This window comes from Zingiber officinale, chromosome 6A (assembly GCF_018446385.1).
Source record: "Zingiber officinale cultivar Zhangliang chromosome 6A, Zo_v1.1, whole genome shotgun sequence".
Taxonomy (NCBI): Eukaryota; Viridiplantae; Streptophyta; class Magnoliopsida; order Zingiberales; family Zingiberaceae; genus Zingiber; species Zingiber officinale.
Genome location: NC_055997.1, coordinates 134,037,737 through 134,050,012, shown reverse-complemented (window position 1 = coordinate 134,050,012; position 12,276 = coordinate 134,037,737). Strand labels below are relative to the sequence as shown.

The 12,276-nt window shown below is 33.9% G+C and overlaps 1 protein-coding gene and 1 pseudogene across 2 annotated transcripts in view; both read right to left on the bottom strand.

Annotated features, from left to right (window-relative positions):
- LOC121998228 (diacylglycerol kinase 5-like) overlaps positions 1-10,100 on the bottom strand; it is a 34,590-nt gene extending 24,490 nt beyond the window's left edge. The window contains exons 1-9 of one of the 2 annotated variants that reach the window (XM_042553030.1): positions 9,950-10,100; positions 8,737-8,939; positions 8,511-8,633; positions 8,243-8,371; positions 7,884-7,969; positions 3,536-3,659; positions 3,322-3,370; positions 2,624-2,706; positions 1,937-2,004 (exon numbers count right to left, since the gene is read on the bottom strand). In XM_042553030.1, the coding sequence (XP_042408964.1) occupies positions 1,937-2,004; positions 2,624-2,706; positions 3,322-3,370; positions 3,536-3,659; positions 7,884-7,969; positions 8,243-8,371; positions 8,511-8,633; positions 8,737-8,937 (863 nt within the window). In that variant the 5' untranslated portion in view covers positions 8,938-8,939; positions 9,950-10,100. Of the gene's footprint in view, positions 1-1,936; positions 2,005-2,623; positions 2,707-3,321; positions 3,371-3,535; positions 3,660-7,883; positions 7,970-8,242; positions 8,372-8,510; positions 8,634-8,736; positions 8,940-9,776; positions 9,897-9,949 lie in introns of those variants that run through there. The other variant, XM_042553031.1, reaches the window with a different exon arrangement.
- A 458-nt stretch (positions 10,101-10,558) lies between these two features.
- LOC121995369 lies at positions 10,559-11,924 on the bottom strand (annotated as a pseudogene).
- Positions 11,925-12,276: the final 352 nt, after the last annotated feature.

Below are 12,276 nucleotides of genomic sequence, written 5' to 3'. Positions count from 1 at the left end.
CACAATTATTTCATAAAGGACAAGGTTTAAAATTTCGACCCGTGCCGAGGTTTCGGTTTCAGACCGAAATGATACGGTTTCAATATCGTATCGTGCCGTGTCGATACAATTTCGGTATTTTTTATTTATATATAATAATTATAAAATAAATATGTTTATGGTGTATATAAAAATAAGTTGTATATTGATTTATTATAAGTTCTCAATTATTGAATAATTTAATATTGTTAGAAAAAATAATTAAAAATAGTTTTATTTAAATAGAATTAATATATCAATAATTCAAATTATAATGGAACTATCTATAATAATAATAATAATAATTATTATTATTATTATATAAATTAACTATTTATCCATTTAATTAATTATTAATTAAAATATATATATTTTAATAGTAAAAAAATATTAAGTAAAAAAATTTAAAATAATAAAAAAAATATCAAAATATAAATATAATTTATTATAATTTTTTTAAAAAAAATTTATAATTTTTAAATTTTTAAATTTTTTTTAGAATTTTCAAAGATTTTTTAAAAAATTTAAATGAAATTTAAAATAATAAAAAATATATTAGAATATAAATAAGAATTATTATATTTTTTAAAATTTTTAAATGAAATTTAAAACATTATTTTTTCAGAATAGTAATTAATAAAATTTATTAAATTTATTTTAATTTTAAATATATTTTTATATATTTTATTAGAATAATTTAATTAGAGTTTATTAAAGCCTCTTTGAAATATCACATATCCTCCTTAGAAATTGTTTAAATTAATTAAATAAAATAATTAATTATTAAAAAAGAAAAAACCTCGCGTCCGTGAGATTGTCCGACGCCCGCGATCATCGCCCACGATTCTCGCTGGGGGCGTCCGACGATGCTCGCCGAATGCGTCCAGCGGCACAGGAAGGGTTGCCAGAAGCGTCCAACGACGCCGGCAGGGTCGTCGGACGCTTTCGGCGACGCCTTTTGCCGAAGGCGTCCCGCGTCTCTTCCGGTGTCGCTGGAGGCGTCCTGCTCTCCTCCGGTGCCGCCGAGACAGGGATGCCTCATATGCCGATTTCAGTCGCCCAATGGAACGGTAAAAACCGTCTGTGCCGGGCGGCACGAACCAACATTTCAACCCATGATAAAGGATACTTATATACATTTATAGATTTAACATAAAATTGCTAAATATGAACAATTCTATCTAACAAGTAATTCTAGATAGACACAATCATTAGCCTAGGTTATATGTAAAATTTTATCCAATAGAATCAAGTGACTCTATTGTTTTAGTAGATGATATTGTTTTGGTAGATGGAATATGTGAAGGAGTAAATGGTAAACTAGAATTTTGGAGGGAAACACTAAAAAGGAAAGATTTTAGGCTTAGTAGAATAAAGACAATATATGGAATTTAAGTTTAGCAATATTAGATATAATGAAACAATTGTTAAGATAGGAGATGATGAGTTGTCCGGAACCAAGAGCTTTAAATATTTAGGATCATTTTTGCGAAATGATGGAGGGATTGAGAGAGATGTCTTATATAGAATACAAGCAGAATGATTGAAATGGAAGAGAACATCGAGTGTTTTATGTGATCGTAAAGTACTCCTGAAACTTAAAGGAAAGTTTTACAAAACTGCAAAAACACAAACTGTATCTAGCCTCCTTTCTTCTTGAGATTTCATTTAATAAACCAAGTAATTATTTACTTCTCAATTGGTACAAGAGCACCCTAACAGATGGCATACCACTTGTTATTCTTCGCCTTTCTAGATGGATCTAATGATGCTTACCCTTTTATACATGATCCAACCAAAAGATAACTTGCAAATGAACTCTACATTCCTGCATTGCAACCTAGAATAGCACTAACTTTTCTGTTGTGAAACTGAACATAAAACTACAGTTGCAGATATCAACCATTCTTGAACTTACCTTGAAGAAGGGTGAACCAGAGAAGCAAAAAACCACCCCTGTGTGCACCCAAGTTTAGCATATGTAGTCTGTACAAAGACATTCAGGACTTTAGCCAGAGGACCAATAGTTTAGTTCATACGCAACTTAAACTCTCCATGTATTCATGGAATCCTCCATCACAATTAACTATTACAGAGCAACACAAGGGATACTTCCATTAGGTTTACCATGTTTCATGCCTCAGAAATCTCATTTAATAGATTGAGAATTACATATTTGCGGTGACTATAATGTGATAAGCAAATCTTTTCTTAAGACACTTCAAATGTATCTGTCAGAAACAAGGAAATTGCTTTATTAGGCATATATTTTTATGTTTATCCCCTAAATTCTCATGCAAATTTCTAATATGCTTGTTTCTGACCTAACTATATGAATTTGGCTAAGTGAAAATAAATGTCAACAAGTTGGTGGTGGGTATAGGGGTTTTAAGAAAGAACATAATCTAGAGATTGGAGGGATAATAGCAAACATTTACATGGTCAGGTTAAAAAAATTAAACCATGATTTGTTGTCCACATCATAATGCTAGCAAAAATAACCGCAGGTAATATGTATGTCACAATGATCACAAATAATGGGCATCTATAGAAAGAGTTGTAGATGGTATTATGCGGTTATGACAGAAAAGGGTAAAAGCAGTACCTGATTAACTATCTGGTTCTTAAACTTTTCAGGGTGTAGCTTCCGCTCAGAATGAAATGCATATGATACTTGGGCATCCATTCCTGAATACAAGTATGATGCATCATATATATGGGACATATCACATTCATTTTAATTAAGATAAAAGAACAACTATTTGCCCTCTATTAAAGTAAATGAAGATGGATATGCCAACAAGCCACAAATATATCTTCATTCACATGGTGTAATAGTACCAGGACACTTCAGAACCTGCACTTATGTTTCTCGGACTGCCTAAAGCTGATTCTACTTCTAGTCAAAGTAGTCAAAGAAAGGTACAAACAAAAGAATAAATTATGAATATGAAAGTTTAATCACGAGAGCAAATTTCTGCTGTAGACTCCAAAGAAATATATTTTTTAAACTTAGTAGAGCATTCTTCCCTGAACTCTGAAGCATAGAAAGAAAATATAAAACAAATGCCAGAATAGAGGAGAGACAATCAACTTATGGAAGACCAGACAAGAAGAAAGTGAACCATACTGATATATAGAAAGTATAACGTGATATTCATGCCAAGTGCACAAGTAGAGCCACACAATCTAGGAAAATTTGACCTTCACAGGATGCACATACTAGTCAATTTGTCAACTGCTTAATCTTTATACAATCAATTAGTGATTAGTTGCATTTTTATAAATTATAAATTTTCTTACCCATACTGAAGTAGTTCCAAAAACCACCACGAAAAGTATGATAGCCTTCCTGAAAAAAAAAGTAATAGTATTGTAAACATAAATAATACTATCTCATACACTCAGAATTTTTTAGAAACATCCATATTGCTTTGTGATGTTATTATGTAAGTATAATAATTCTAAATCCACAAACAATCACTAGGATAAGAAACAATCAATTAATTATGTTTACCATATTAAGTGAGTCTGAGCTTGATACGCGCTGAAATGCATGAAGGGAATGTGGTAATTCGAGAGGAGCAATTGGATCACAGGTACCCTCCTTGGGAGCTTTCATCCTCATAACAATATGCCAGCTTAAATAACCACAGAAGCAATAATTCAAAAAACCCTTTCTATTCGATGTCAAATATTTAAATGACTAGAAAAAATGTTTGCACCCCCAGCCCTAAACAACTAAAAGATCAAAATCAAACAAATGAGATCATTTAATTATGTTAAAAATAAATATAATTCCCTAATAATATAGATTTCTAATCATGGCTTTGCGGTCTAAAATATACAATGTCACAATACATATAAGAATACAAATTGCACCTTATATACACCAAGACCACTTCTAATCATCACCACTTTTAATTGACTAACTAATGTGCACGCTTATCACTGAAATCACCCTTAGCCAATTTTAGCTCTTAATTTATGGCAGAATCATGGTTATAGTAAAGATCCATGCATGCATTGCTAATGAAATTTTTTTCAAGTTCTAGTAAAAAGAAGAGGAAAAATGCTTCATTTAGTAGCCAATCAAATAGATAATTTCATAAGGTACACAAATTGATAGAGAGATTCACATGTTAGAGTTAGCAAAACTTTGAGAGTATACAACATGAAAGGAAAATAACATGCACATTTATGCCCACACTAAAGGATGTCACATGTATCATTTGTATAGAGGAACAAATATGAATGCCATGGTAGACCAATGTATGAACCAAATCTTTGTGAACAAGAAAGTGTCTCATAGGTACTTAAAAGTGTGCAAAAAAGAATGCTAGTTAGGTATCACTTGGGAAATTTCTGAAACCCTCTTTTTCAAGGCAAGGAAGATTGTAGACCTTTTATTTGGGATTAACACAAAATAAGATGATTTCAAGAGCAAGCTCCTTTCCTCATTATTAATATTTGAGCAAGCAATCATTCAACAATCAGGTGAAGAAAATGATCAACACGAAACTTTGTAGTATTACAAACTAAAATATTGAACAGGATACTCAAAGACCAATTAACTATTGCCATTTCATTCCCCTTGCCCTCATCTGACTTTTAACCATATTCAATGACCACTCATTGCAATAAAAAGTGATTATGCTCATCCCAAGGGCTCATCACAGTCCGTCCCAGATTATGTGAAGGGAGGTAAATCACGGTCAGCTTTTAACCGATCGTCAAATGGCTAGAGGATGGGAGGAGTTTGCACCCGCCGGGATTTGAGCTCTGTCCCATTATAGCAAATCTGCCACCCTCTAGCCGAGCACCCTGTGGGGACACTCATCATGATATATGATCATTGTTTAATTTTGCATCAATCGCACTATCACAAAACTAAGAACATCCTTATCACTTTTGCCAATTGTGTTTTTGACTACCTAATCGATGGAATTTATCAACTAGAAACTAAATTATTAACCTGGCCTAAATTGTATTACGTGTTCATATAGATTTTCCAATAGAGTATTCAAAATCTAAAAAGCAACATTATGATTAAAAAAAAAACTGGAAACTAGAAGAACCTAATGGAAATGATCAAGCCATGGACCAAAACTTTGAAGTGGTAGGTCGATATTGTTCCAAAACTATGACAAACTTATTAATAAAGTAGAACTTGAAAAAACATACACAATGAACATAAATCTAATGGTGGCGATAACATTATTTCATGTTGCTAACAGACCTACACATTAATATAAGTTACAACGCAAAAAGAGGGTTCCAAAATTAAAGATTTAAAATATTACATTGGAGCGGGTTCTATTTTGCAAGCACTAGATGGTTCAAATTAAAAACATCATAGCTCCCAAAAGTTTTATCAAAAAATCATGCATCATTTGTTCTTTCAAGTTCCAACCAATCAGTGAGAAATATAGAATGAATAATCAATTGAAATGGATATAACAGCATAACATGAGATGTGATAATCTAGCAATGAATGAATGGATGTATCTGATTTCCCATAGGTGTGCCACTGATGGAGCACATAGAGGTTCCCAAAATACCCCACTTGATGTTTAAACTAAAATACGGACATGGTAGCAAAAACACTACTCTATGCTGCTAACCTATACGGACCTATGCATTAGTATAATGCAAAATGAGGGTTCCAAACTTAAAGAATTAAAAGATTACATGGGAGCATATTGAAATAATATTGTTTTGCAAGCACTAAATGGTTCAAATTAAGAACATCACAGCTCCCAAAAGTTTTATCAAAGAACCATCCATCATTTATTCTTCCAAATTCCAACCAAACAGTCAGAAATATAGTAGGAATAGTCAACTGAAATAGATATAACAACATAACATAAGATGTGATGATCTAGTAATAAATGTACAGATGTATCGGATTTTCCTTAGGTGTGCTACTAACAGGGGATATAGAGGGTCCCAAAATACCCCACTTAGTGTTCTAAAATCATCATTAGCATCATCATCGTTATCATCATCACCAACCCATGTTTAGTCTATTTGTGGCTGATTACATGAATCTTATATCTTCATTGAGCTTGGAGCTTTATGCAATACTATCTCACTAACAATATTCAAATTAATAAATTATATTTACATCATGAATTAATGTTTTCTTTGTCTCCTCTACCCCTTGCACCATCCATTCCTAATAGTTGCCTTTTGATATGTCTAAAGGACTAGGAAACATGATTTAAAATTTCAAGTCATATCAGAGTTCGGTTCATGACCGGAACAATATAATTTCAGTATCGTATCATATTGTGCCGATACAGTTTTGGTACTTTTAAAAATATAAAATATATTAATTAAAAAAATTATTATAATATTTGATTACTATAATTACTTACTATTAGGTTAAACTAATATTTTAAAAATTAAGATTGAGTAAAATCAATTTAGGATTAATTAAAGTCTAGGCATAAAATCAAGTAGGTTTAATTTAATTGAATTTAATTTATTTTAATCAGTTTAAGGAGGAAATTTTTTCCTATATATTTAAGGAGAAAAGAAATAATAAAAAATTTAAAAGAAATTTTTTCATGTGTTTAAGAATGAAAGTAATAAAAAAATAAATTAAAATAAGGGAAAGAAGGAAAAATAATTAACCAAAAAAAATTATAGTTAAAAAAATTAAAATTGAAAAAAAAAACGGCTTAAAAATAACAGATAAAAAAGATAATAAATTGAAGAAAAGAATCAGCCTCGTGTGAGGCCTCGCCCAAGGCATCCATAGGATAGCAGAGCCTCGCACGAAGTGTCTACAAGGCCGCAGGGCCTTGCGCGAGGCCTCCACATGGCCGTATGGCCTCCGCATGGCCGTATGGCCTTGCGCAAGGCCTCCACAAGGCTATGAGCCTATGAGGCCTCTGCATGGTTGTGCGGTCTCATACGATGACGAGGCCTTATGTAGAGCGTGCCGATGTTGGCGTCGTGTAGGTCGGCGAGTGGAATGATATGTTTCACCCGTGCTGCCCTATATGATATGAGATTTTAAATCATGCTAGGAAATATTTCTAAAGGACTAGATAGAGAGACCAATAGTTGGCATTTGATAACCACTTAGAGAGATATAGGTTTTAGAGTTTTGAATGGCAAAGTATATGAACGGACATCAACAACCATACAGTTTGCCATTATCATTAGTATCTAAATAACACTTAGCAATATAATTGAGTCCATGCAAAGGAAATTACATGATGACAATGTTACAACAGACTACAAGTATATTAAAATAAATAAATTAATGATGTGTGTTGAGGGATACATTTTTTTCTAGATATCTATTAATGTTCTACTAATAACATATTCTTGCATAGAGCTTTAATGTAGATTAAGATCCTTGTAACCGACTCCAAAAAAAAAAATAAGGACAAAAAAGGTAAGATTTGATGATAATGATAATACAAGCTCAACAATCTCACAAGTTTGCAAAAGCAATTAATTTTGAAGCAATACCTCAATACCAAGTAAATCTAATCATTTTTAAATGATGAGCAACATGCAGAATAATAGTGAAAGTTTAAAGGGAGAGGACGAAGGAAACAAGAAGAAAGACTAAGTTACAATTGTATGGATGATGCTAATGTCTCAATCGTACAAGAATGTAATGCATTAGAGTATTCACTATGCTGAAATATCAACTTTTCTTCTATTAAGATTAAAAAAAAATAGCATCTTTTGTCAACCCCAATGTAATATGATGATAACTTGATAAGTATCTTAAGTGATTTTCTTTTTGAAAGAAAGCATCTTAAATAGCTTGTAAACTTGATCTTAAGGACCAAGTAATGTATGAAAGTTAACCTCCCTAAAATTGATGACTGCAAATATACCTATCAATTTTCATCTCTTTTGCTTCCTTGACTTGATTAAGGAAAATTTTCACTGAATGATGGTCTGTACCAGGGTTCTTCTTTCCCTGCCATGTGATAAGGTGATTGCAATTACAATTTTGTTTTAAAAGTGATGCAATCTTGCATGAAAAGTTAAAAAGATAAGAAAAGAATTTCATAGAATTAATCATATTATTGGATAATTTCCTCCAAAGAAAAGATAAGGATAGAAATTTCAGTTTTATGGGGTGGGGGCGTCAAGGAACCCCACACTCAAGATCAACTGGCCTTTTCAATTTTGACATGAAGAACTCTAACAAATAAGTCACAATAGATGGGAAAATAAATAATTGACCTACCCAACCAAATGAGAAGGGAAGATTGTTTCCTGTTCCCAAAGGTACAGTGGCAATTGGAGGTGGCTGAACAAGTTTAAGATCACAAACTACACCAAGAAGCCAACCAGCTGTACCATCACCACCTGCAACCTAACATACAAGTTGCTTCTCAACAAAATGAGTGAAAAAAGAGGAAGGGAGCATAAAAATGAAGAATATGATGAGAGAAACAAAATAATAATAATACTTGAGATAGTGTGATCTAAGACTTGCTCAATGTTTCACTCACTATTAATCTCAATTTCTTCTCAATATGATTAGCAAGCCTATCACCCTCAGACTTCAGCTTCTCAAAGTTGGCATAAAGATTGTACAGAACTTTATCAGGAGCCTCCTCACCCAAATCAAAAACCTGAAATAGACAGTTGCATAGTTGGCACAAAAATCTTCTATTAATTGTGTTTCTTCAGATAGATGTTTTCTTTCTTCCACAACTAGCCTAAGACTTTAAGTACCTGAACTTTATTGAGAAGCTCACGATATGTTTTAACCAAATCACCTCCTAGCTGACCACCACTTCTGGAATTGACAAAAACAATAACAGGACATATTGGTTCTTCTGCAACTTCTTCCCTTTCTGATTCTGGTACTAGTATGTAACTAGGGATATAGAAATCTCGCAATGGAAGGCACGAGTGAGGACTATCTTCTTCCATACCTGAGAATAAACAACAATCATTTAATCATTGACAATATCTTCGTCAATTTGTATCACAAGAAATAAAATGTAAGATATGATATTTGAGATTTTGTCAAGGAATAAATAGAAAAAATGGAGAAAGGGACAATAATTTTTTGAGAATGAAATTTATTGAAGTGATACAAGGAATTGATGGATATCTAGGAAGAAGGGTGATAGAATAACCATGAAAATTAGATTAGGAGTGAAGTTATTTCTGTTCATTTGGCGGACGCAGTTTAGATGTAGTGACTACTGCACGTGCGCGCACACAGAGAGTCAAAAAAACAAAATATTTCAAGAGCGAAACATCAACTCGTCAACGATCCAACCGTGATTCAATAACCCTATTTGAAGATAATATAATCAACATGAGATAACAAAAAAACACTAAATCCTATCACCGAATACATAACACTAACGCAATTATTTCTTTACCATACACCGCTTTAACGTAATGATGATAGATTGTGATTCATCAAACTCAATTGAGTCAAAGTTTCTCCCTTCGAATGGCATTTGATCAGTGCCTGATTGAGACTCCAGAATCTTTTTTTCCAGATTCTGTCTCCTAATCGAAAATATTGTCATATAGAAATTTCAACAAGAGGATCCAATGTACTTGGCACACGCCAGAGAAATCGTTTCTATCAGACCCAAGAAAACATTTGGAGAAATCGTGAGAAAGAATAATCGAAAGCAAACAGCGTTGACTCACTTCGCAACGAAACAAAAGAAAAAGAAAAAAAAAAGAAAAAGAAAAAGAAAAAAGACGGCTTCTGTTTTCTAAAAATGCACACTTAACGATAGATTAACCTATCCCCGATGGACCACGAGGATTCCGGATGAAGATCAAGAGTTAATCCGACAACCATCTTGAAACCTTAAATCACGAATCTCCCTCGTCAGGTCGAAAACCCAAAAGAGTGAATCCGGAATCCGCATCTACATAGGAATAATCACAATAAAAGTGATTCAAGAAAGCTCACCGGAAGAGAAAACGATCTAAGGAAGGATCACTGAGATCTGAGAAAAAAATCGAATGGTCAACGCGTTCGATTCTTGCTCGTTTTCAATGATTGCATCCGGAGAGTTTGAACGACTCGATCCGTCATTTAAGGCAGAAACCAGCAAAATGCATGGTCCGATCGGGTGGATTCGTGGCACTCGCCCATTGGTCATGGCAGAACTGATCCAGTGAGCATCCGTCGTCGGTGTCCAAATAGGTTGGACTGCGAGCAGCCCGTTTCGCTCATGCTTTTTTTATTTTTATTTTTTATTTTTTAATCAGCATCAGTTATCGGCTGACGCCGAGCAACTCTGAGAATAATTAACTAACTATCCAGATAATCGGAAAGTATTTATCATTCATTAATATAATATTATTAAGTCAACCGTTTATTAAAAAAATTTGTTAATTAATTCATTAAAATTAAGATCCAATCGTTAATATGCTATCTCATTAGAAAATTAATCCCCATGTTTCCATTTCACATAGTAGAGACTTTTCAGCAGATTTTCAATCCAAGGAGCGCCATTAGGATCTGATACTGAGCAATTATGTCGACTGCGACTGCATCAAACTGACGTTGCATAATTTATTCACAGAGAAGCTCACTAAGTTCAAGAGGGTCTTTAGCTAGTTTTGAGGAGAGTTTGTACTGAAACCGTTGATAAGAGTCAGGAAGGTTGCCAAGAACATGCCTGAATTGAATGCTAATCTATGCACGCCTAGTATGCAAGCATTTTTCCAACTTTCATCAAGAATGGCACACCGTCCCATCTAGTATTATCAATGAATGAAGTTACCGTTGCAAATGTTGGAGTGAGGCTTCCTATTGGTATTGTTAGATGGACAATACTAAATGGCTAAAATTTAGTCAGTAATACATTTTATAAGTCATTATTAAGGAATTTTAGAAATATCATCTTTATATATTAACTACGTGCATATATTACAATTCAATTTTAATCACTCGGATTTTGACTAGATAAATTTATCGTTATTGAATTATCTATGCATGTATGCATGCAAGATATGATCTTCGCCCTTCGTGTGACTTTTGTATTGTCCAACCACCGCATCATCAAGCTGTAGAACCCTCATTGTGACCTCACGGGTCATCCGAGTTGGTAAGTGGTGGCATGTTTGTCACATGAGGTCACAGAGTCGAATCGCAGGGCTATTGGGACATAAATCCTTGGATCCTATGCACTTCACCCCACCACCACTTGCTCGCTCGGCTACCGTAATTTACTTCCCTCGTGATGGCCTGGTGTCGAATGAGACAGGGACACTGGGGACGAACGATTTCATCGTTTGCCACATATAGAACCCTCATTGACCTTGGAACGTACTTTTACCTTTCCCTTTCTTAACCTCTGCATCTAAGTTGACAGGAGTTTTATGGTAAATAAAGACAGTATTTTGTAGAAAATGATTCTGCATTATGTCACGAATGATCTTGTAGTTATCGAAGTTTCTACCTCGACCCTCTGCTCCAAAATCTAAGAGAATACGAGTTGCACATTCCTAATGAACTGTCGTGACCATAAAGGCTCAGACGAGATTGGAGAATCGAAGAATTGAAAGATTTTCGACAATCTCCTTTCCCAAATAGGGATCAATGCTAAATATTTGGTCCTCGGTTAAACATTGCTTTAGAGACTATGTAAGTTCCATTGAAGATTGGAATCACGACCAACGAGCTTTTCAACTATTACTCTATTCCATACAGTTGGAGGAGCATCTGCAAAATCAACCACTAGGAATGAAACACTAGTAGCACTTGATGAAATTAAAGTTTGACTAAGTTCTCTAGAATCATCTTCAACAGCAACATTAGGAGAAAATATTTCTTTGAAATCAAGAGTCTGGATGTTGCATTCTTTCATATAGATTATACTCTGAGGACTAGAAAGTTGAGAAATATCCTTCGAATCAGCGTCTCTATCTTTGACCATCCATTTTTGTTATCATCCTTCAAGTTACCCTTAGGAGTGAGTAGACTCTCGTGAATGACTAATGCCTTATGATTATCACCATAAAATACCTTGGCAACTTCATCATTATCATACACTGGTTCATTATTCACCTCGCAGTCTCATCTTCCTCAATCAACAAATTGTTGTCATTTTGACTAGCAGGTTCCCTAAATTCGGTTGCTCTGTCTCTCTTCACCATAACAAAAACGTGTGATAAGAGGTTTAGGATTAACTTGTGGTGACTACTAGATAAAACACCAGGGCCGGCCCTGAGGCATGTCACCGGGGGCAACGACCAAGGGTCCCTAATTTTTAGGGGCCCCAAATTTGA